Source organism: Astyanax mexicanus, chromosome 10 (assembly GCF_023375975.1).
Source record: "Astyanax mexicanus isolate ESR-SI-001 chromosome 10, AstMex3_surface, whole genome shotgun sequence".
NCBI lineage: Eukaryota > Metazoa > Chordata > Actinopteri > Characiformes > Acestrorhamphidae > Astyanax > Astyanax mexicanus.
Window position 1 is genome coordinate 17,981,291 of NC_064417.1, and position 27,312 is coordinate 18,008,602.

The 27,312-nt window shown below is 37.1% G+C and overlaps 1 protein-coding gene across 1 annotated transcript in view; it reads left to right on the forward strand.

Moving 5' to 3' along the window:
- The first annotated feature begins 10,660 nt into the window (after window positions 1-10,660).
- Window positions 10,661-27,312, forward strand: part of mgat4b (alpha-1,3-mannosyl-glycoprotein 4-beta-N-acetylglucosaminyltransferase B) — a 212,697-nt gene continuing 196,045 nt past the window's right edge. The window contains exon 1 of the mRNA XM_049484199.1: window positions 10,661-11,000. Within this exon, the coding sequence (XP_049340156.1) occupies window positions 10,904-11,000 (97 nt within the window). The 5' untranslated portion in view covers window positions 10,661-10,903. The remainder of the gene's footprint in view (window positions 11,001-27,312) is intronic.

A 27,312-nucleotide genomic window follows, 5' to 3' on the forward strand; every position in this document is an offset into this window, starting at 1 on the left:
TGTTATTGTGATCAGAGGCAGTACAACAGCGCGGGGTGGGGGGGGGGGGGGTGGGCGGGGCCAAGCACAGGGGGGATGTTAAAGGCCGAGGAATGACACAGCACTTTCCACCCGGGGATTTCCCCCTGATATCACCACCGAGGACATGTCTCTGTCACTGTGCATACAGCGCCTTTTTAACCTAAAATCAGTTAAACTAAAGTAAAACTAATTTTACTACCAACACTTCAAATTACAAAACCCTGTAATGCTATTTTTACTAGTAGAATCGTTCAGAGTTAAAGATTCATCTATAAAATGTTTGTTAGTAATAATATCAGACCCATTAATTTATAAAACCATTCTAACTAGTCACAGCACAACATATCCTTATAACATAAACTATTTCTTACTAATGTGTCAAAATGGAGAAAATCAGGTACACCATTAGAGGCTCGCTGAGCACCTAAGAAAATGTGGGAACCGTTCTTTGTATATGTGAGGACCTTACAATCCTTTGTTATTCCTGAGTAACTGTTGAATATTTATTGTATGATTGTGTTTTTCTATCTATTATGTTATTTATGTTTCTTTTTTTAGTATTCTTTTTTTCAGCGTACCTTTTTTGTATTTTTCCCTCTATTTTTGCTTAGACTTATTTGATTGGATTGGATTTTGTTCTGCATTATTACATGAAAAAAATAATAAATAAACCTGGAAAAAATATTTCTGACTAGTATAAATGCTAATTCATGTACATTTGATAAGTATAAATATTTATTTAAGAAATGTTTGGTTTTAGATCTCTATAAATACAGTATTTGCACTATAAGGCACACCAGATTACAAGGCGCACTATTGATGAACGTCTGTTTTCTGATCTATTTTCATACATAAGGCGTACCGTTTTATAAGGTGCATTATGCAACACTAGGGAGAAACAGGGGTGTCGCCACGTTTTCCTTCTAATTCTACGGGTCTTGCCGCTGCGGGTGGTGGTGGCGGGGTAGCTAAAGTAAACAGCAAGCCAAACATTTCACATCAATAATTTACAACATGTAACTATATTACATTATGGAAATGTTATACTTGTAATATGACTAATTATTCATCTTTAAATATGATAATATAACTGATATCTACTGATACTAAAGCAGCTTCTAAGGACACCTGATTGTTAGTGTCTGTCTGAATTACAAGGGCAATAGACACAAACTAATTTCATGTTTCATGGGAAACAGTCTTGAAAAACATGACAGCATTGGCCAAACAAACTGCGTCAGCAAAAAGCAAAGATCCCTTGCAGAGATAGAAGGACATTTAACAGGAATGAACAACACCACAAACCTAAGGCCTTAGAGTTTACCACATTATTGAATGAACACATCTTCCAGCCACACAGTCATAACCACTATAAGCTTCAGAAAGCTGAAAATGACAGCAGCGCTGCTGCTTTGTATTCAAGGCCAGGACACAGACAGCTGTAGGTATAACCTGGTGTAATGTATTAGAATATGTTGTGATTTAATAACATGGTGTAATTTAACAGCTTTTCCAACATTTGGGCATGTGCACTAATTAACTTAGACCTCCAGTATTAACAGCAGTCATTTGGTTTGGCATTAACCCAGCCTGTGTGATCTGTGCTTGTTTGGTTTGGTTGTTCTAGATTATTCTGGTTTAATCCACCTTTCAATGCTGATGCAATCACCCTGTTTAAAGTGAAATACTGTGTGATTTGTTCAGTATTAGATCAACATAGCCATTTCCAACCTGTGCTCTCCTAAAGCTCTCATTCATGCAAGATGATATGTGTGAAGTGCTGTGTCACAATGACTAGCACAAATAGTAACACACCTGTAGAGTAACATATGCTGCTGGGTAGGATTTCTGTAACCAGATTTAACCAAAACAAGTTCAAACAAGTTGTGTGTGTGTAGGAAGGTTAGTTACAAAAGTATTTGGACACTTTTCCAAATAATTAATACACTGAAGTAAACAAAATGCCACAGTGATGCCGTCCATCATGAAACTAAAGTATCCAACAATTTGTCAAAGCTTCTCCATTATTACGTGATTGTGATGTAAACAAAGCCATGGGAAGTTTGGTGGGAAATGCAAAGTTCTAAAAAAAACTACCCACTCTGATTAACTCACTGTGGTGGGCACTTTTCATGTTTTTAAACAATGTTTTATAGAAGGAATTACACAATATTGATATGAATATGTTTATTTGTGACAACAGATAGGTGTGATTCTACAAACACATCTTTATCTGTTTTTGCATCTGATGAAAACACTCTTTGCTTTCTTAAGAACAATCAAAAGAACCTTCACTTGATATAAAAATTCCGAAACAATTTAAAGGTTCTTCACAGTAAAGAGTTGTAACAAAAAACTAGATGAATAAAGATTACAATAGAGATGTGTGACTGTGCAAAACCTTTTATAGAACTTCGTGTAACGTTTCCTACCAGTTTAAAGGTTCTTAATAAAATAGCTCTTATGGCTGGGGTATTTAATTAAACTTCAAAAATGATGAGTGACAGCACTCATCATAACACACACATTTTATTAGCTGAGCAGATGCATGAAATTCTGTAGGTTAAATTGTGTTCTAAAATGCTCTTTTTTTAAATAGTAACTGGAACAGTGACCCTCAGAACATTCTGTAATTCACATGCGCTGAAACACAAGTGGGCTGACTTGATTGTTCATCTAGGTTATGCAATTGTGTGAGAAGGATTAAATTCCAAGCTTTTGGAAACTGCTAAAGCTTTGTTTAGGTTTCCCCAAAGACATTTAATCTAATATACTGGTCTTGTGGTAAATCAGAGGGTTTACTGTCAGTAGCAGATTAATGAAAACAGTGTCTGGGGCCACTGAGATAGAAACACGGTGATAAAGGTATGAACCAAAATACTGACAGTTTCCAAAGCACAGTAAAAACAGATTAAAATAAACTGTGATTATGACTCTTTCTGTGACCTTTCTGTTAAATATAACCGCATACCAAACCTAGATGGGGATGTTCCAAACCTCAGTGTCGCAACTATTTCATTCGACTCACTCTTTCCTAAGATTCCTAAAGAGGCCACACACACACACACACACACGAATTTGCAGTACATTGTTTGATTTTAAGTTAATCTAGCAAAGCAAAAGTGTGAGCTATAAAATACATCTGGTCAATTTTGTATGTATTTATGTAAAAAATTATTTAATAATTTATTATTTTACTCACAAAAGTAAGTAAGCAAGCCCCTCACATTTTTTGTAAGTATTTCATTATATCATTTTATGGGACAACACTGAAGATGTGGAACTAACAATATTAATATGAAGTACACAATGTACAGCAAACACTGAGTACAGTGTGCATTGTACAAACCCGGTGGTAGGGTAGCTTGTTAACTAGCCTCCTGGCCAGCAGAGGGGATGTTTTTCTGATTGACCAGCTGGTCTGAGTGTGAGTGTAAAGAACCTTTATTAAACTATTAAAATCATTGCACTAAGTTATAGTTATATAGACCTTTAAAACATTATTTACACTGACACAGAAAAGAAGAGAAAGTTAATTGTCTTGATTAAGGGCCCCAATGTGACTGCTTAGCATATTTAAATATTTAATCCACAACCTTGTTTAAGATCCCACAATCTCACAAGTCACCACATCCCTAGTGTTTGTTGTAGTACTTTTTGTGTTTAATCAAAGTTTTATTTTCATATTAGCTCTATAGGTATTAGCGAGTTTGTAAATTTGTGCTTGTAAACATCTACCAAATTCACATTCATTGTATATCTTCTGTCTTAGTATAAGAAAGATTAGAATCTAAGAATATTATACAAGCTGTATATTTTAGGATATATGTTATATTATACTACTCTATGATATAAAAACACAATAATACATGAACATGAACTTTAACTTATTCTTATTACAACAATTGAAATAACACACTACGGCCATAATAAACCACATTTTCAGTTTTTACCTTTAATACTTAAGTATACTAAAAAGCAAATATTCCCCACAGTTGTTTTATATAGTTATTTATATATTAGCAGTCCCACAATATAATTTAACATAATTTTTGCACAGCTTTATACGTTTTGTGGATGTATTAGGTACACTATAAATTATAAATATCGTTTAAAATGTTATTATTTATTAAAAGTATCATTTAGCTACATGTTTTTATTAAATAAAAACATTCAGTGAAGGTCTATTGAACAGCTGTAACACACTGAGACTGAATAAACAGTTTACAGTGGAGCAGCTTGTGATTCTGGCTGAATCATTATTTTATGGAGGTAAGAATGTTCGGTGGATAAGCAGCTCCACCCTGCAGCCTGTAGAAGCGCCTGTATCGCGGTGTTTTTCTCGGGCAGGGCGGAAAAGCCCGCTGTCCTGCTGGATGATGATGAGGTGAGGAGCCGCGAGGTCACCTGACTCTCTGACTCACATCATACCACGTGATTCCTCCCACGTGTTTATTTAGCTCATCATCACAGCTCCTCCACGCGACTCCCCATCTGGAAGACCTCGAAACTTCGAGAAAGTTACAGAAGATAAACACGGAAGACTGAACGCATTTTCTGCCCTGTCACTGTGTTTTATTTAACTGTGGCACTTCATACGTTTTTCCTTATTACACTATTAGATGTTTTTCTTTAACTGTAGGAACCCAAATGTTTTACTGTAATAATGTAGAAACAGGAAGCCCTTCTTTTTTATTATTTATTATTAAGTTCACATACTTTGTACGTTTTTTTAGTTTATAAAGATGTCTTTGTTTTACAGTATTTCTAAACCAAAGGTGACAAATAATGAAGTAAAATGTCTTTGTTACCTTACTTAAGTATAAATGTTGCTTATCTATACTTCACTGTAGTAATTATTTTTCATTCAACAAAAAATAACTATCCAGGTATATTTCTCCATCCAGATATAATGGATTTGATTGTGGTTGGATGAGAAGTATAAACATATGGGCCATTCCACCGAATGGGTTGTAACTCCAAATTAAACAGATTTTTAAAAAATCTTTTTTCAACTCTGAATCTAATAACACATATATTTAACTATTCAAAACATGTATTGGTCAGTCTCAGGCACCTTAATTTTTTACAATGTTTCCAAACCGAAGATGGTTACAAAATGTATGTGACATTTAAAATGCATGTTTAAAAGCAATTCCACTAATTCCTTTGATTTTCTCTCAATAAAGTATTTATTTTACACAAATGATTACATGTGTTTTTGAATAATTGATATTTATGACAAAAAAAAAATCACGTTTGTTAATGGCACTCATTCCTGGAACTCACTCCTGTTACTGGCACTCCTTCCTGTTACTTTTTATGTTTTAAGTAACAGGAATGAAAATAACAGGACTGAGTTTTTAGCTTAAAATTAGCAGAAACATAAAAAATAGCTAAATGGTGACTATGCTAATAGCATGAGGACAATCAGCACATTCTAGTGATTTTACCAAAATTTAAGTTTTGACAATAAACAAATTGGATCTGAGAATTAATTTAGGTAACAGTAATGAGCGTTGAGATTTACCTCCTCAGTCATAAAATCAAATAAAATCAAATATTCAGAAAAACAAACAAGGGAACTTATTTTTGGTCTTCCCATGATCTTCAGAAGAACCAGCTGATGTAATTTCCTGTTGTAGATGTGACTTGTAGAACCTTCCAGATGTTTTAGATGGGGTAATCTTTTATGAGTAAAAAAAACAGGGACTCAACTAAAATGTGTATTAACTTAAATATTATGGATTTGTTATGAAAAAAATATTTTAAAGCATAGATAGGATCTGAACTCACACAAAAATGCCAAACAAATGACATCTCTGATTTTGACGACATTCATTTTTTTAATATATAATTTTCACTTGTTTTATTTTAATTTAAAAAGAAATAAACCAAAATATATTAATAATTAATTAATTAAACAATTAATAAATACAAATAAAAAACACATTGAAATAAAACAAGTAAAAATTACAGATTGATAAAATCAAGTGTTTAATTCAGAGGCAAAACAAATCACATTCAATAGTTCAATACAAAAGAATTCAGTGCTAAAAATTCAAGTGCTTTTAAATTTTAAAGTCTGTTGAGACTGTTTTACTTCCATATACGTTCCATCACACCTGCACATGTCACAAGAACATATCAGACATATGTAGCCTAATCTGGAGATGATCTGTGTCAGTTAATCAAATAAACCTGAGTGAAATGTCCCAACTATGCTTTTTTAAAAATATATTTGCATTGTAATAAAATGCATTTGTTTTCAATGGACATATATGCGCTGAAACAGGGAGTCTAGTGCATCGCAAATGTTTTTTTCTTGTATACATTAAGTAGTTTTGAAACTTGAGTTAAAAGCTGGAGTTACTTTAACTTCTACAGAAGTATTTAAACTCTAGTGTGTATATTTCTACCTGAGTGATGAATGTTAATTCTTTTGACACCTTTGAGGAAAATTAGTATTTATTTTAGTAAACTTGACTAATGTCCAGACATCCAAGTACTAAAGAATCCAGACTTGAGTAAAAGTAAAAGTGCCCTATCAAAAAAGTGACTTGAGATGTTGAAGTTGAAGTGTTCTTCTAAATGGAAGTACTAAAGTATTCAATATTTTTGTACCTAAGTATTGCAAGAAGTTTCTTGCAAAATGTAGTACTGAAGTACTGAAAGTAAAATAACAGTACTGTTATGTAGTTATTACAGAAATCAGTGGAATGTTCTCAGAGTGAAAGGCAGAACTGTACCTGTGCGTCTAATAAGATCCGAGGGGTCATTTGATTCACTCAATGAAAAGCAGTTGCTTAAAACGTGGTGATAGTGCAGATCATCTACTGCTCTGGCTGTAGTTATAATGTGGGTTTGGAATGATTTGTAACATTTCTTAACTGTAATGAGTAAAAATGTGAATCAAAATCCATATGTAAAAGTATCAAACTCATTAAAATATGTGGTGAAGTAAAAGTGGAAGCAGGAGTAAATAAAAAACAATACTACATTATATAGATACAGCATTTTAGAACATAAGTACAGTAGTGAAGCACTTCTACTTTATAAATATACATCTCTGCTAATGTCCATTAGCTGAAGCAACAGCAGGTTCAGAGTAAAATGGTTCCAACTGTTTACTGTTTTCATCATTACTAGAGGTTGATTTTTGGATGTAGATCTCTTGACAATCCATGCACACATTTAATTTAAAGTGACAACACATTTTAGCTTTTGAACAATAATTTACCCTTCTCAAAAAAACAGTCATTGGTATCTGGCTTCAGATTCTCTAAATTATCTTCGGAGGTCAAGGTGGTTAAGAATCTGGACATCCAAACGAAAACATATCCTATGCTGGTCAGCAAGCATGTTCACCAGCTCTTGACATGTCTGTCTTTCTTGTTAAACAACATGGTCTTGCTGGTCATGCTAGTCAACCAGCATGATCAAGCAAGGCCAATAAACCATCAAACTTAACTGAAAAACCCATATTGCTCATGACCTACAATGGTCAGCCATCTTAACCTGTTTAACCAACTTGAGTTGGCTATTTTTAACTGTTTTTGTTTCAGCAAGGTAAACACTACCTGCAGATCAAATCTACGTAGTTTAATGCTTATGCACTGAAAAAAGTTACTTCCTTGTTTACAACCTTTAAGATTTAAAGATTAAAGAATCATTAACACTTTTTGTTACTGTCGTTATTGTTGTTAGCCTTCTAGTTTTTGTTTGTTTGCTCTATTTCTTTTTAAAATTATTTTACATATCTATTATCTTTTGCATCATAAATGTTATTTACATAATTTAAAATGCATGTCCATTGTTTTATCACTCTTAATTTAGACAAATAAACAATTATATCATAATAAGCTTGCCCCTCTTTCTGCAGTAACTCAACTCTTACGGGAAGGGATAAGGCTATTTATTGAAACTTTCCTGCAATCATTTGATGGCATTCAGCCACAAGAGTAATAGTAAGACAAGAAACTAGTCGCAAATGCCTTTAGGTCCAAAACGCAATTTAATATGGATAGTTTAGGCTAGTGTGCAGATGCTTCAGGGCATCCCATTCTATTTTTAATACTTTTATATGAAGGTTATACAACCTGTGAACACATGTGTCAGCCGTGGTAGCTCAATTCACTAATGGGTGTCTGTACACATTAGGGCAGTTTTCGAGACCCAGATTAAGGCTAATCCGAGACTAAAAAACATTTTGAGCATTTTTCATCATTGCCACTTCCAGGATAAGGCTAAATCCCTGTTCCAGAAACCAACCAGTAGTGTACTTATTAAAAGTAATCTTATGACTATTGAAAGAACCTGGTCTAAAACTTTGTTTTTTCCTTTTTTTCTGATTACAAGTAATCAGAAACATATTCTGAGGCTATGTAGATCATCTAGTTTGTTTAATAATCCTGATTTCATAACTGTATTACAAGATTTATTCTCTCTATTTGTAGAGACTGGCTTTTTAAGCATACAGCAGTTAGAATGCATGATAATATCCAAATCATATCAGTGCCAGATTTTAACATCTGACAGATATTTATTGATGTTTTAAACCCACATTTTATTATTTTTCATCATGAACAAATTAATTGTAAAGAGCAGTTGGCACAAATTCTGTAATATATATATAGAATATATATAGGTAGAATAAAGAAAGCAATGATACACCATATGTCAAAATGTTTGTGGACACATCAGTAATAAATCAGGTTGCACCTGCCGCTGTGCAATTGCACACAGTGTATATACAGTGTGTAGATAATAAAAAGATGTTCTGCCCATAGAATAGGACTCTCTGGAGCAGATAAAAACAATTTTATTGGCACCAGTTGTGGGCTAGAGAGATATGTATATGCATTGAGTTGTAGAGCAGTGGAGGAATGGTGTTCTCTTTAACGATGGTGTTCCATACAATACTTTTAATGGGATGAGTTGGGGAGTTGGGATGCAATACTCCAATATCTTGCAGATAAGACAGTAGAGAGAATAGCTGTCTAGGGAGGCATTCCTGTCTGGGCCCACTGATTCAAGATAGGCTTTGGACCCACCATGACCCTGACTGGGAATACATCGATAAGAAGATAAATAGATGATTGGAATGGATGTTTTTTTTTTTGTTTTTTTTTATTATTGTTCATTTATTTACTTAAAAAATGTTGTACATAGACATCAGCCCAGAACTCCCATATAAGTGCACCCCAGTAAAACCTTTATTAACAAAACAAACAGAATTATGGCATTTTCAGCTTTTTAAAATAGAAAAAAAAACAGATATCTAAAATCCTATTGTCATCTGACCAGGGGAATAACATGTTTTTAACTGTGATAAAACATCCTTCACATCACACATACGTCACTTGTGTTGACATTTCACACAGGATCACGTGCAATTATATGAGTTCACTAGTTCACTGTAAAAAGGGGAAACTTCCGAACCACTAGGTGGCACCATTTTCCAAGAAATGCAGGGTCAGGTGAATTTCTGGCTAGTAGGTCTAGTTGGTCAGTGCGGACAGGTTATATGTGATCTTAATCAGACTCATTTTCTTACGCAGATAAAAAATAATATAACCCGGTCGCAGCCCTTGGGTTTAAAATCTTGACTTTGACGCACAAAGCTCTCTTTGTTCAGTAACATCACCTGGTTAATATAGACTGTGGGCCAGTTTCCAGACATGGCTTACGTTTAGTCTTGGGATAAATCGCAGCGCCAGTGGGAAGAATTTTTAGTCTACAAGCTTCAGGGCTGGATTTAGGGATTTTCAGGTGTTGAGGCAGCAGTGATGCTTTCCTTCAAACTTTAACTTTTTCCCACAGCTTCCTCCGTCACTCTTTAGCATTTGAGGCCGCTGTACTGGGTCATCTGACCGATTTGTGAGTAAGGTGATTTGGGTTCTTGGTCACTATCATAAAAACATACATACTTTAGGGGTGGACTTAAATAAGATAAATAAATTAATACAATAATATCAAGCATTACAAAATTGGATAAATATCCTTCTTTTTAAAGGTTTTCTTGTCATGATTACTTCCATTGGCAGTCTGTCAGCCATTCTAAAATGTTTGATTTAAGTTGGATTTTAAAAGGATGGACTTTTAGCATTTCCTTAAGGATTGATTTTAGCTTAATTTCAGCTTTTTTCCTGAAAAGTGACATTTTTTTTGGTATAGTTGAAACAGATTTTTTTTTTATAAAATATTGATTTATTAGCTTTTTTACGTCCTTAATTTTCTTTCAGCCTCATTTAGTTTTTTACTCTTTAGCATTTTTATCATCTTCTTTTTAATATTAATCTTCAGCAACTTTTTTTTTCATTTTACAATTTCCCTAAACAGTAGTGTATATACATATGTATATATATATATATATATATATATATATATATACATATGTATAAATATATAATTTTTTTTTCTGCAGCATTAGTGGGTTAATGCTGGGCAGGGCGCAGGCAGGCCGGGGATGCTGACTGCGCTCCAGCAGCTGTAATGCGCTTCATTTCCGACCGGATGGAGGAGCAGCTGCACCGCGCAAATCGAGTCGCGAGCCGCTGCTGCTCTTAACGCGCGCGCCACAGACCGCCCCCCCTCTTCTCTCTCACTCTCTCTCTCTCGCCCCTTTCCTTATACGGCTTCTCGCCTACGAAAACACACACACACACACACACCACTACGAGCCTTCCCCTTTTCCCGTCTCCCCTCGCGCCATAACAAACGCTTGCATTGCTGTTCAGCGCGCAGACGCGGATAGCTGGCAGTGCGCGCGGTGCTCTCTTTACTCCGTCGCGGATTCACGCGGATCTGGTCCTCCTCCGCCTCCTCCTCCTCCACCAGCGCGCGCCTCCGGTTCGGTCATGCCACCGGCGCGCGTCCGGAGATGAGGCTCCGAAATGGCACCTTCCTGACAGTCTTAGTGTTCGGGCTGTGCGGGCTCGTGTCGCTGTCCTGGTACACGGCTTTCAGCAACCCTAAAGGTGAGCAGCGTTTTATTACGGGTGTGTGCATGTATGGGTGTTAATGGAGCGTGGGCGCGCGCCACTCTGGTCACATATTTACCCTTAACCGGGACTGGACGCTTGGTTCGGTACTGGTCGTGTCGGGGTCCAGTGGTCCAGTGGCGCAGTGAAGCTGCTGCTGCTGTTGCTGGACCCCCAGCTCGCCCAGCGTCTCCCAGCTGCTTCCAGCGTGTGCTGTCGTTGTGTCATAAAGAGAATTCCGCTCGTGCCTGGGGGCTGCAGGAGGTCGGTAACCGTGGGCGAGCCAGCATGTGTAGTTTCACACACACGTGTGATGGGTGGGCTGTGTGTGGAAATCTATGTGCAGCATGCCTGTGTTGTTTCACATGGAAACTAATGTGCTTCACAGTGTTTATAAGTGAGCGTGCATCTCTTATGGTGCATTTGTTCTGAAGTCTGTATTAGGGTACAAGTATTTGTAATGAGCGTGCTTTTCACATGCAGTCAATAGTATGGTCAGATGTGTTACTGCAGTCTGCTGCAGCCTGTGTGCTGGTCAGAATTTCTTATCCAGGCTCTGTTATGGTCAGCAATTGTCTTGCAGTTTCTGTGATGGTTAGGTATGAGCATGCATTTCTCTTGCAGTTTGTATGATGATTCTATAAGAGAGTGTGTATTTCATCTGCTGTCTGCATTTTGGTCAGATGTTAGCATTTATGTTCTTATTACTGTCTGTATGATGCTCAGAAATGAGTGTATATTTCTTTTGCAGTCTGTATTATAGTCCTATAAAAGAGTGTGCGTTTCTCCTGCTGTCTGACAGGACAGAAGTTGCTGTCGGTATGACGGTCAGAAGTGAGCATGCATTTCTCCTGCAGTCTGTATGATGTTTAAAAGTGAGTGGTCATTTCTCTTGCCATCTATATGATGATCAAGAGTGAGCATGCACTTTCCCGTAGTTCATAGTTTGTATGATGCTCAGATATAAGGGCGTGCATATCCCCTGCTTAGATGTGAGTGGTAATTTCTCCTGCAGTCAGCATGATGGTTCTATAGGAGAGTTTGCATTTCACCTGCTGTCTGTATAAGTGTCAGATAAGAGAGTGTACATTTCTCTTGCAGTTTGATTGATGGTCAAATATGAGGGTACATCTTTTCCATATAATGCTCAGTGGTGAGGAAGCATTTCTTCTGCATTGTGTATGATGAATAGAAGAGAGCAAACATATGTCATGCAATCTGTGTGATTGTCTAACATGAGTGTGCATTTGTCCTTCAGTCAACATGATTTTTAGAAGTGATCGTTCATTTCTCCTGCACTCTTTGTGATGGTCTAAGGGATTATCATAGCATTTCTCCTGAAGTCTATATGATGTTTCAAAGTGAGCTTGCTTTTCTCCAACAGTTTGTATGATAGTCAGATGTGATTGTACGTTTTTACTGCAGATGCTTTTTTTCCTCCAGGGCATTTCCACATGCAGTGGTCTGTTATTCTCAGCACTTGCTTTATATCTCAGCTGGCTTTCGTGCATTGCAGCTCCACACAGAGGCCACTTACTGTGCAGTGATGCTTAAAAGCAAAGCACACTAACTTTATAGGGCTCACAGTTTTACATAACCAAGTGTTTAAAGACTTTACTAGTTTTTTATTATGTTCTTGAACTCTTTAAAATGGTATTTTTCAGATCAACGTAATGTCAACATAATAATTGTTTAGCACTCTTTTTCACTATAAATAAACACATTATTACAACTATAAAATAATTAGGTTTCACATTAAAGGTTTTTTTGTATAATTTTTAATGCACTGTTGTCTTTTGCCTTATCTGCAGTGCTTTGTTAAATGTTATTTATATTTTTTATGCATTTAAGGCATTTCAATGTAAGGCTATTTAAAATATGTGCAAGCATTTACTGTCCACCCTGTCATTCTGCAAAAACCGCTACTTTAAGATCAGTGACATCACAGCCTTCACTTTGTTATATTTTTAGGGATTCAGGACTATTTTCATTTCATTTAATATTTCCCTTATTGCCTCCATACTTTCTGAATAAAGCTTAAAGAAGCACTAAATCATTTTTTTTCCCTTAATAGCTGGAATGAGTTAGAGTTTGAAGGAATGAAACATACCAGTCCTGCTTAAAATTTATATGAACATTTTCTAACCTTTAAAAAATGGGTTCAACAGGTTCAGCTGTGCTATAGGCGAGAATGATGTACATTGTCCATGTACTTTGATTTTCATCACAATATGCAAGTCAATAAATCAATAATACTGCCTTTCTTGTGATATCCAATTATTTGTGCCTCACCACTGTCAGAGGCACACTGCTCCTGCAGCTTAGTCCAATCAGCTCTCCCTTCTGTCCCACCCTAAACCCATACATCACCCACTACCTCTCACAAACTTCCCCTGCTATTTTTGGCACTTTTCAAATTTGAGCTTAGAGTGGAGTCAGCTAAAATCAGGAGGTTAAGTTACCCTTTAAGCTGTCCTGGTAAAATATTTGATTATAATGTGATTAAAATAAAATGAGAAAATCATGCGGTAGAACAAATGTGAGAAAAAAAAGTCAACCATGTTTTATTAAATGCCTGTTTTGCTAAAAACAATGTCCACCCTGTAATGCATTTTGCCATGACATGATAGATGCATGCATTAGAGGATATATGATGTCTGTGTCTTCTATTTATAAGAAAAAAGGTCAGTTTTTGAGGTCAAAAGGCGCAGTATTCTAAAAATGACCCTTTTTTCAGCTTGACTGTTTGGACTAGGGGCTTCTTAGAACTTTGCTCAGATCTATTTTTTAAATTAACGCTATGCTGTTTACACTGGGCTGTGTTAAAAATCTCCTGCTCTGTTCTGCTGCTGTTATTGGTACAGTTTAGGTTGTATAAGACTGCTGTGTTTTCTATGCTTGTTTTCTGAGAAGTACAATTAAACAGAAAAAAGGACCTGGCCTCTCCCCCTCTCTCCTTCTATACTAAGGAAAGGGCACCAGTTGTAGTGCCGATCAATGACCAGATTACGCCTTTTTTCCCGAGTGAGGCTCCCAAACTGGTTCAGACCCTTTTCAGCTGTCAAATTCCAAGCAAACAATAGGTCAGAACAGGTTATGAGGTTCACTGTGCTTGTATGTGAACATGCATGTTGATTTTGCTTAATCAGTTGTTTAGTCAGTTAAAAAAACGAGTTTTACCTAGCTTCTTCATTAGACCCTCACATTAGCTTACTGTACTCCTGTACTCCTTTTTATCCTTTTCACTATTTCTTCACAGTGATTCTTTCTGTGCTGTGGAACAGAGGTTATAAGCAATAGTAGCTTGGGCATGATAAAAAATTGTGTAACCTATAATATTATGACATTCTTTTACATATCATGGTTTTAAAGTGTATAGAACCATTGCTATTATTATAGAACCCTCAAAGATCCACTCACTTTCATTCTATAAATGCTTTTTGGAACTATATGTAAATGTTGTTTGTAAGAATCGTTTAAAGCAAGTGCTTGATCATGTAAAGAACCGGTTACTCACCAGGGCTAAGAACCACTAAAGTGTTTAAATGGTTCTTTTAAACAAGGTGTCATGGTTTTAAATAGGCCTAAAACCATTGTCGTTATAAAAGGGAAGGAAGCTGAGGAAGCTGAGCAATCAGACCTTACAGATCACAAACAATAAAAGGACCTAACTGACTGGTCTGTCTGGTAATAATAAAAAAATAAATTATAATGTCATTTTATCAAGAGGGTTTTTATAACCATTGTATTAGATACCACAGATATGGGTGATCTACAGTTCAAGGAAAACTGCATATAAAGGGTTGATAGTTTAAAGAATCTTGCTGCTTTGGGCTCGCTCAGTGCCATTCATTATAGTTTAAAGTGGGTGAGTGGGTGTTTCCAGCATATTCATTAGACAGCAGTGGCTCAGAAATGGCTGACCCATGCATAACTGCTCTTTAATGATAGTCCACTCTGTTCCAGTGGGAAATGTTACATGAACCCCCTACCTGTCCCAGCATGCCGGTAGTACCCTGTTGAAGAGAGGATGTTCCTCTGGTGCCTGTAAAAGCACATGTTTCATTTGAGCTGGTAAGAATTATAAGTAGAGAGCGCTGAATGGGCCTTGTCTTTCCTTAAGCAGTGTGGAAGAGATTCAGTAAGCCTGGACCTGCTTAACGGGCCTTTTAAAAAACCTAATGACCCGTGTCCTTCAGGCCCATTTGGCCTCTACTCCCTCAACTTATATATATATACTTTACCTCCATTTGCACATTTAAGTAGAAGGTGTGCTATGCTCCTAGTTGTCCAGAAGTGACTGGTGGGGAGGGGTGGACAATAAACCCCTCCTCAGAAAGCAGTTGCAGAGTATAATATATTGCAAACACCAGTACCTGAAGTAAAGCATGATCGGTGCAATGTTTCTCACAAGCGTAGCCAACACAGATCGTAGATCATAGAACCTCTGCTGACAGGTTGCAGTATGATGTGTAGCTCAACCCATCATCAAATCTTTTAAATCACAAAAAAACACAAAAATATATAAAGTGAAATTTTACTGTTGAAACACTTACTGGAGAGACTGGCTTTATACCAGTAATAAACAGTATACAGACAGACATTTTTGGTTTAATTCCTATAGCCTGGAAAGGAATATAATCACATGCTTGTATACATGAGTTTCTGTACCTTTCCAACGGGCTGACCTATAGTGCTTTTTTATATCTGGCTTTTCTTCCTTACCTGCTGCAGAAGAACTGAGCTGGTTTCAATTTACCTGGGCCTGCTTGATCTGACAGATATTCCCTGGATAGACTGTGTGTGTGTGTGTGTGTGTGTGTAAGTGAGTGAGTGAGTGTGTAGGATGGTCACTCTCAGACTGGAATCTCTGTCAGATAGTGAATGTGTTCAGTTATTCAGTTGCCAAGACTGCTATTACTGTAGATAAAGAGACATCTTCAGGTAGAGCTGGGTGATGTATAAAATGTACTCAGAAACAATAAATATGAGAGTAATTAGAGGAAACCTGAGATACATAGTTACTGTTGCAGCACTAAATGCATTATTGCATAGTAAAAAGTGATGTGGTGCACAGTATGTAAAGATGCCAGACACTGGTTCTCTTTTAGTGTTGTGTTTCAATGCCAAATGCTGAATTACATTGTTATAATTGTTGATTGGATAAAAAAGTAAAAAAAAAAAAATCATAATAATAATCATTATTATCATGACGATAGTGTATTGTATACAATGACAGTTTTTCTAAAATTAGATTTTAACACTTGCAGTATATCTTCTCTGCTGTATTGTGAAACATATCATTACATTACATTACATTTGGCAGACGCTTTTATCCAAAGTGACTTTCAATAATGTATCATATCACCAAGATCAAGTGAATGTTGCTAAAACCGACAAGGTTGCTAGCAACCTGGGTGTTCTGGTTGATGACCAACTCTCCTTCACGCATCATGTGTCCTCAGTTGCTCGGTCCTGCCACTTTGCGCTCTATAACATCCGAAAAATTAGACCGTTCTTGACGCAACAGGCCACCCAACTCCTGGTGCAAGCGGTCGTCATCTCACGCCTCGACTACTGCAATGCCCTGCTAACTGGCCTCCCGGCCTGCATAGTAAAACCACTCCAGATGATCCAGAATGCAGCAGCACGTTTGGTCTTCAACCAGCCAAAACGGACACATGTCACCCCGCTGCTCATTGAGCTCCATTGGCTACCAGTTGATGCTCGCATCAAATTCAAAGCGCTTACAATCGCCTACAAGGTGCTGACAGAACAGGCTCCTTCCTACCTGCACTCGCTCCTGAAGGCTTACGCTACCTCCCGGCCGCTGCGCTCCTCCAATGAACGTCGCCTCGCTTTGCCAAACATTCACACAAAGCAATCCAGACTGTTCTCATACAGAGTTCCCCAATGGTGGAACAAACTACCTTCCACTACCAGATCAGGAGAATCTCTCGCTATCTTTAATAAACTGCTGAAGACAGAGCTCTTCAAAGAGCACCTACTCTCCTAACACCTCTAACTAACTACCTTCTACTACCAGATCAGGAGAATCTCTCACTATCTTTAAGAAACTCCTGAAGACAGAGCTCTTCAAAGAGCACTTACTCTCTTAACACCTCTAACACACTAACTACTTCTAACCTCATTTCCTTCTTCCCCTCCTTCCCTCCTCTATCCTATTACTCCCATTTGACCTCCTTTTATCCCTATCCAAAGATGTTTTACCTTTAAACTTATTTTACATTGTACTTGTGTATTGTAAGTCGCTTTGGACAAAAGCGTCTGCCAAATGTAATGTAATGTAATGTAAAAAAACACCTGTATGGAAAGTCCAGTGACTGGTTACTCCACATTCCTAACCTAGAACAAAACATGAAGAACAAAACATGAAGAAAAAACATTCCGTTCAACTTAGAGAAAGATGAGTGTGACGTAATTCCCAGGTCTGATATCTGAGTAATGCAGCATAAATTAGGGGTGTTGGATAATAACTTAGGTTAGCTTAATATTCCCTGGACTTAAGTTAAACCTGTCTTTAAGAAAGGGAAGGGAAATGTACAAATCTGCATAGAGCAGAACATTCTCACAATCTGTGAAAGTGATTGTGAAAGGAAAACACCAGTTCAGTGAGCATTAATATTATCCTTCAAGCTACAGTATTAAAATATTTAAACAGGGCTGTAGTTACCTCTCTTAAAGCTTTTTTGCACCTTGTTTCCAGAGTTTTGGTGACTTTTATCATGTGTGCTGGGTAAATGATTTTGAACTCAGGAACTTTTGTCTGAGCTGTGGACTGGTTGCACATTTCGAGTAAATAATTGCAAAGGTTTTGATTGTTTGGTGTTGTTTTTACTCTGATAACTTATAACTATTAATATACTAATGTTGTGTTTAAAATAAATCCTGTAATAATGTAAACAACATAAATAACAATTCTGAGTGTTCATTCTTTTTGTTTCTAACATGAATGTTTTGATGACAGAAGAGTAATACTTGCCACCAAACAAAAGTGTATTCAGTTCTTACGGACTTCTTAGTATGCCTTGAAGGCCGAAATTGTCATTTGAGGCTTTGGCTTCCAACTGTCCATGACGGAGTCTCATACGCCTGTGAAATCAACACACTGACTGAACAAAGCGTAACACACCTGGCTAATGAGAGCCTGAGTCTCACCTGGTTTGAAGCAGCCACATCTCCAAGGAGATCAAAGCCCAGTCACAGTCTGCTCCTTCTTTACTGGGAGATTTCTCTCTGCATGCTTCTGTACACTGAGACAAGTCGTGAAGTTTGTGAAACTGACAGACATTTTTGAGGAGTGTCAAAGTCTTTGAAACAATGATGACAGGCACATGTATCCTGGTCTTACTACAGCTGTTGTGGTGATACTGGGGTTTCAGGTTTGTGGAATGCCTAGATTCTGGATGGCAATACATTTGACAATACAGAGATAACAATTCAATATAATTCAATACTTTAAACAAGAGGACAATTTACATATGTAAAGTTTTAGGAAAACTAACATAGTATTAAAACACTTTATCATATAATAACAGACATAAAATCTGAGTAAATTTATCCAATTATCCAATCAGAACAGTGGGATCTGAAGCTAGAGTACAGCACTGCTACCTAGAGGTCGTGGTTTAAACATAACACAAAATAAACCACTCACAGCAATCTATAAATCTATAAAATAACTGTTCAATCAATCAATATTGTGATTTTGAGAAAGCACAGTATTGCAGAAAATAATGATGCGTCAATATATTGATATCAAGTTTATTCAGAAAGATTACAAATAGGAGTGTGTAAACCATTTTTGGATCACCCTATTGGGGATTGTAATAAATACCAAATGGACAAAAGTTTTGATACTTCTAGTCATTTATTGATTCTTCTGATATCACTGATATCAATTACTAAAAATAGTTTGTCTTGCTTTTGTTGGATTAACGTAGAGTCTCTACTTTCCAGGGAAGACTTTCCGCTATATTGTGCTATATGTAGCGCAATGCTGTTAGGACTTGGTTGCATTCAGAAACAAGAACATTATTGAGGATCAGGAATTTGGATGACAACCACATAAATCATCCAATCGTTTTGGATGAAGTCCCATCATTTTAGAGTACACAGGTCTATAGCTCAGTACTTGGGGATTTATACCCAACTTGAAGTATCTGAATGCATTTATTGTATTTGTAATGTATTACCATTGGACCATTGGACATCCTTCTCACTGCAGGATTATAGACACCAATCTACATTTACTACATTGTTTACAATCACCGTGAAATCAGGAGATGTCTATTATCTGTAAGAGAAATGTGGTCCAATTACCCTGTTGGGTAGACCAGGCCAGGCTTTAGTTAGAATGTAGTTAATTTAGGCCATGTCTAGATATTAAATTAATAGTGTTTTTTCATTGTTATTGTAGCACATGGGGTAAGTTGTAACATTTCCTCCAGGAATCTTACTTAAATACTTTTACAGCCATTAAGTAAAAATCTAAATGTGTTACAATGTATCATATTGTTCCCAGCTGCTGTTTTATTTTTGTAATTCCAGACTATTTTGTTTATCTTCAGGCCCATTTATTTTGAGGGGAATCTCTCAGAGCTGCAGACTCGAGTGTGTTTTAGTGCTTAGGCCTGGAGCTGCAGCGGCCCAGCAATAGGAGGCTAAAACGCAGTGAATCTGGAACAGCCCTGGAGTGATGACAGCGGGTCAGACAGAATTCTCCATGCTAGCTCTCTACCATCTTACTGCTACGAATAACACATGAACAAAAATGAACTGGGAGCAAGTCTGCATTTTGTAATGCATACATGTTTTATCGGGGCTAGTGTTTATATGAAATAATAAAAACGATTACGTTTGAGAGAAAAGTGAAAACTGAATTATTAGGTATGCCAGTCCTGAGTGGTTTCAAAGCCTTCAGAGTTATGAAAGTCAGTAGAAATGAAATTTTGCCGTTAGTAGGAATGGGAATATAAATTGAAAAGTGTGGCCAGAATTCTAAGCAGAGCAGGCACTAGTTGAGCCTAAAATACTGAAGAAAGATGTAGAACAAAATTGTAATAAAATTTAAGTCCAGCTGCCTCATGTTTTAAAAGTAGTGAAGATACTGCAACTTGATCATTAATGCATACATTTTTAACCATTATTTATTTATATTAACTTATAATATACATGCCCAATCCAGATGGTTTGGGGTGAGCTGGAGCACAGAGTGAAGACAAAGGGGCCAACAAGTGCTATAAACACCTCTGGGAACTCCTTTAAGACTGTTGGAAAGCCATTTCAGGTGACCACCTCTTGAAGCTCATTGAGAGAATAAAGCCAAGAGTGTGCAAAGCAGTAATCAGAGCAAAGGGTGGCTATCCTCATGTAAATCCACATGTGTTCATTCATAGTTTTGCTGCCTTTAGTGAGAATTTTGTGTCCACATCCAGTAAAAAATATTTTACTTTAATATTGGAGATATGGAGTGTATTACTTATATTGTAACATGTCATTGGCTTTTGGTAAATTGTCAGTTTTTTGTGTCCAATATTGTGCAGCCCTGCTGTGGAAATGTGTTTGTTTGGGTGAACTTGGGGCTGGGAGAGTTTTTTTGTGAGCTGTGTTATTTATTATATGGTATATTCTTACCACAGAGTAGTCTTATCCTAACAGATACCATATGACAAGCATTATAAATAACAAAGACTAAGTTTGTTTACAAGAGCACAGTTTTTCTTTGCATTGTTGTACCATGTGTCTCGTAGTGAGATGTGGAGATTTATTGTCTTTTATTGTCCCCAACAGTACTGTACTCACTAACTCACTCCAGTGCTTTAGCTCTTTCTACTGTACAGTACCCTCACATCCATTTCTCTTTCTCTCTCTCTCTCTCTCTCTCTCTCTCTCTCTCTCTCTCTCTCTCTCTCTGTCTGTTACTGCAGAGTGTTGCTTATCTTTTCACTGTTCATCCCTGAGGTTCCAGTGAACATCAGCATATGCCTCTCGGCCATAAGATTAAAACTACCTGTCTAATACTACGTAGCCCACCCCTTGTGCTGTAGAAACTGCTGTAACCTGTCAAGACTTATTTTTATTTTAGTTCAAATTAACTACAATAATTAAACATTTTACAAATTCCAATTACAACGTCTGCGTATTCTTAATTCTGTTACTAAAATTTTCTACCTTTCATTGCTCTTTTAAAAAGTGTGATTAAAATGCTCTCATTATAATGCTATTATTTTGTTGTTATTTCAGTAGTGTAAAAACCTTTTGAAATGACAATAATGTTGTTTATTGCATTATTTAGTACTATATCTGGGACATTAAATTGTCTAAACTAATTTAGTAATCATGCAAGGCCAGCCCATGTCCTTGTCACACTTTTACAGATTGTTCATTTAAAAAAAAAATTGTAGTAGGTACTGAGCAGTGCATACTGGGAACCTCCTGTAAGACCATGTTTTGGAAATTTTCTGACCCAGTATTCTAACTACCACAGTTTGGCTTTTGTTACAGTTTTTTTTAGATTTGCACTGTTTTCCATTTTTCCTGCTTCAACAAACCAACTTACAGAACTGTTCACTCACTGCCTTACTGATGTAGATCTCACTCCTTGCTATTCACTTTCACCTATTAATATTTGTAATGTTATGGCTCATAACATGTGGGTCCAAACCTTTAACTGGTGATGTATATATGACACATTTTCATTAATTAATTATTTTTTCTTAATTAAAGTCTGTAATTTATTTGTTCTCCATCCCACCCTAAGTATATTTGGCTTTGCTGTGGGCTGAAACTGAGCACTTTCACTGCGCGTTTGCTCAGAGAGATTGGTTGTCTTTGTTATTGTTCTGGACACACTTCCCAGAGCTGCAGTTTTTTTCTCAGTTATGCACAAAAGAACAGTGGGTGGCGAAAGGGCTCAAATTTGTCAGCTTCTTTTGACCTGGCGCTCGCTTTGCCCTGAGGGCCGGATGAGCCATTTCATGGCAGTGTTAGTCATTAATGTTGACATCAAGCCTGAAAAACAGGATGTTTGAACTAGACATGACTTCACCCGTGATGCCAAATTTATTTTTAGTGTTCTGTCACAAACCAAAGTGCATCTAAGGTACTAAATCAACTATTTAAATCAACTTTGAAATTCAGCATAGAATGTTGCAGTTGCAATCCTAATGATGATATTTGAGCAAGGAGACACAGACAGACTAGAGGCCTGTACTGATGCAGCGTGACAGCTATGTCCAATGGAATGGTCTTACATCAGCTTTTATAAATCAGGGCTGTAATTGCTTCCCAAAAACACTGGTTGGAGCTTTGATGCAGGTTGTTCATCAAATTAATATATAAAGGTGTTTCTAAGAAGTGATGACAGTATCCTGCACATCTGAGGGCTTGTTATGAACAGCAGAACGGACGGGTCTGGCATGAAAAGTTCTAATAGTTTCTAATTAACAGCAATGAATTTACCATGCCAGTAACAAACTCTCCTGACTCATCTTTTCAGAAATGAGAAAAACATTAGGATAGTTTGAGGAATATTGTACATTACTGGCTACCCTCTACTATTCTGCATTCAGAAAGCAATCTAAGTTGAAATACTTTATATTAACAAATTCAAAGCTGGCTAATACTACTTCCAAATACTACCCAATCCAGCACATCTAACTTTAGCTAGATAGAAAACAGCTAATTAGGTAACATTGGAGTGTCTGTAAATGCAATAGCACTATAGCAATAGCACAACACCACATGATCAGATCAGTAATAGAATTATTAACTAGCTAGTTGCCTGACAGCTCAGCTTCAACTCAGCTACTCTATGTAATGCAGGCCCTTTGCTCCTTCAGCCAAGCCTAGTACTGGCACATTTTTTAAACATTATTCTACTATATGGTAAGAAAGCAGGGTTAGACATAGGAATGATTGACAGCATTGGTTGAAAGAATTCTGAAGAACCTGGACTTGTCAAACTTATATGAACTGTGATTTTACTGTTAACCATTACATAACTGGACAAACTGGGAATCCAGGGGGAAATCTGCTTTGCTTTTGATCCTATTGGTTGCACTGTAAACTCAATAAGACATTTATCTGGAAGAATTGGGCAGGTCTAGCAAATGTATCTAAAGTTATAGGCCATGAGAAGATTACCACAACCTTTCACACTGTTCAGTGTCCTTAGAAAGCAAGAGTAGAAGGGCTGAACATTTAGCATAGCTAGAAAGTAACTAGTGAGATATAGACTGGCAGCATTACCGATAAGTTTATTGATAGTTCTGCACAGTTTTAGGTGGTTCTTAAACGTTCATATTAATTCAGATGCTAATGTGATATTAATGATAACGCCGTACGAGTACTTGTGCATGCTCGATCATACTTGATCCATGTCCACATACGAGTGGAGAGCGTGAGAGAGAGAGAGACAGCAAGCTTTGAAAACGCAATTTAATTATTCAGGGTTGGAGTGGCTCCTGACCGCTCTAGACCACTTGAACTGCTGCTCCCACAATAGAGGCTGAGGCTGAAAGGAGAGCCAGGGCTCCAGCCAGCCTGCTCTGAAGCGGCCCTGCATGTTTAATTCATGCACGGCCACGAGGCCTGCCAAGACACTGCCCTCAGATCAGCTCCAGCTACCCTGACACACACCAGTAAAGGCTGGGATTCGGCCTCCAAACTCCGGATCATCCACATGGAACGTCTCTGTTTTTCAGCTGATGGAGACAGCAGAGATTGTCTAGAATAAGAAGAGTGTTACAGCTCTTGTCGTTATAAAACAGTCTTTCTGTATGACTTTATTGTCTCTTAAAACGAGAGATAGCTGAGCTTAATTTATATTTTATTGACAAATTGGTGGCTGATGTGCCATTAAAGTCTATTACTATTGTCCATTAGCAAACACAAGCTTCTAAAGCGCTGTGTTAAAAGATTATTAGCAATTAACAAGAGCATTGTTCTCATTCAGTGGCTGACTCACCGTGAGCCTGATTCAGACACAGAGCCGTTCAAGCCTATAATTAACTGGACACTGAGATTCTCCACAGGAAATATATATGTACAGGAATAATCCATTTCAGTGTCAGTATGTATGTGGATATTGTTTCTTTGAAAAGCATTGTTTTTTCCCTCCTTTCATTTTATCACTATGTGAATTCTCAGTCTGCACATATGAATCCTAACCTCAATCTAAAGTGACTCTAATTACATATTTTTACTTAATGTTATCCTAAGCTAATTTTTTTCAACAGCGTGGACATTGTCAAATACATTTTCATATGAACGGTATGTCTAGATTGGAGTGTGACTGGTTGAATTCTGTAACATTCTGTTACACGAAACAGATAATGCTTACAAAATCCTGTAGTTTTTGTTCAGAAATACATTATTCAGTTTTTATTTACAATAAACAACAGAGCATCATATTCTGGCAGGTAGTCCTAATTCACAACACTGACAGTGTAAAAAAAGAAGTAAAATGCATAAACATATCAGTGTGATAAAGTGAAGGGAATCACAGGGCACCAGAGGTTTATACTATTCATTTGAATAGAGCCACTATGTGAAGTAATGACAAAGTAACTTTAATAAGAAGAGTTAGAGAGTTAGGGAGATTAAAGTGCCTGTGATTCAATGTAAATATTGATATTTCATGCCATGTATAGATAATGTACTGGAAACAAAAATTATTAGGATATATCGCAATATCGTTTTAGTGTGTGCCGTTTCAGTGACAGACTTTTCACATTACAGACAGAAGCATGGTAAGGATCCACAGTGATATGATATAACATTTTGGAAGATCCTCATGAATCACTCTGAATTAACTAAATATTAATGCTGTGCTGCACAATGACATAATCTGAGTGTGGCTCATATTGACTGACTATAACCCTGTCTTTCATCCTTTCATACCCACTACACTCTGTCCTTCAGACTGGCCCTGACAGAACTGACGAGCTACGCTGCACTACTGGTAGTGATTTTCCACCCTTTCAGCACTCTTCACCTCGTCCCTAAAACACACACATCATATCTGACAGTGAAGGTGTTCTGCTGCTGATGCTGCTGATGCTGTTAAAAGATCGAGATAGATTCATGCTTTTCTGGCACCAATCACACACAAACAAGTTTATTTGTAAAACAGTCCCCCTCAGAAGTCACTCTTGGATGTTTATAAGTTCAGAGGTCGTAAGAATGATGTGAAGAAATGTTTTTTTTCTCTACTTTTGTCTGTCTGTTTTTAAATGGGGGCTGTTTAGTGTTACTACAGTATAGAGCTTAGATTCTCTGCACGAACCCAAACCAAACTCGGGCCGGGTTGGGCCGAGATTTCCTACTACTTTCCTTGGGCCGGTTTTGGGATCAAGAAATAAGTCTGTGACGTAGGCGTCTGTTTTTTAATGCTATTTTTATTTTACATAAAGCTGTGGCGTGGTAATCACATTATAGCAAGTAACAAATCAAACTATTTTTTAAATAAAAGTTGCACAAATTAAAATGTTTTAATCCACTTGTTTGCATTTGACTTTCAGCGCTGTGTGTAGCTGTTCCTAAAAAAACATTTTTCTTAAATAATATATCTATGCTTCTTCAGGGTTGCAGTGTTAATTAACATCATTACGAACAGACTTTGCTCATTCAAACTGCCCGAAAACGTTTTTAAAGAGCTGAGGTTTAACGCTCTGCTTACAAAAAATATGTCGAGTTTAAATCTCATTATGACAGTTTATGGGATGGGTCGGGTCGGAAAACACCTACGTCTCTCAGATCTGTTAAAGTCCATCTACAATATGAGCACATTTTAACTGTTACTGCCAACATACTGCAATGTGTCCTTCACGCTGACATGGATGTAAAGCAATACAATTGGTCGGTTACAGTAGATGGAAATAAAAAACTAGAAATGTCTAGAATCAGCCTAAACATTCAGAGGTGTTAAAACTTTCACACTACTGAAGGCCTGATTGTAAATACAACCAATCCTCAGATCTGAAAATATCTGAGTACATTTGGTGTGTTTTTTTATAATGAGAGAATAAAACATATAAAAGAAAGTAGAGATCAGGGTTACGGTTTATGGCTTAATCAGAAATAAACACTATATTGATCTCTGCATTCTCTGGAAGTCTACCCTGACTGGTTAAAAATCTAATTCCCTATAGTGATTATGAAGAGGGGGGGGGCGTCTACTGGAAACAGACTGTTCAGCTGTATACACAAGCTCATAATATTCTTGATATTGGATTCTCTGCACACGCTGGGCTGGAATATGATCTTTTTCAATTGTGTTCTCGTGTGGGTGGAGAGTCTTTCAAGAGATTTCTTTGAGGAATAAAAGTAAGAGTGTAAAAATTGCTGTGAGAAATGCCAGGATGATGTGTAAGAGGCCTTAGAAGTAGTGATCATGTGGTTCATGCAGTGACAGGTTTTAACACTGCTCGGGGTCTCAACTTTACCTTTTCATGAGTAGGTGTGTGTTGTGATACTGTGGAATGCTTTGTGGCTGTGTGTGTGTGTGTGTGTGTGTGTGTGTGTGTGTGTATATCAGGGGACAGTGGCTGTAAGGCAGGGCTGATCTTGTCTCTCTGTATTTTGGTCGCTGTGTCACTGCTCATCTCTGACCCTTTTCTCCCTCATTATACAGTCTGGCACTCAACCAAAGACTACATTATGCAAACTGCCCAACTGCCCTCTGTGCCCATCTCTCTCTCTCTCTCTTTTCACTCTCTTTCTCATTCATTCTCTCTCTCTCTATATATATATCTTTCTTTCTCCCTCTTAATTTTTCCTGTTTCCTTCTTTCTTTTTCATTTTTTCTCACTGTCTACTTTCTTACAAATCATTTACTTGTTCTTTTTTCTCACTTTCTACCTCTCTCTTTACCTCTCTCACAGTAACTCTACATATTCCTAAGTTCTCTATCTCTTTATCCCTCTACCACAATACTTCCCATTCTTTCTATACTTCCCATTCTTTCTCTCTCCACTTTTAGTTCTCTTAATTTCTCTTTCTGCTTCTTTAGCCCTTCCCTTCTCTCTCTACCTTTCTTTCTCTTACTCTCTGCCTCTCTCTTCCCCTTTCCACTCTACCTTACTTCTTCTTCTACAACTTTCTACCTCTCTTTCTGTTCTCATTCTTTCTACAAATTTCCTTTATTCTGATGCTCCCTCATCTTTTTTTCTTACACTTTTGACCTTACTGTCTTTTTCATTCTCACTTTCTACGTCTCTCACTCTTTGTTTCTTTACCTTCTTTTTCACTCACTCTCTCTCTCTCTCTCTCTCTCTCTCTCTCT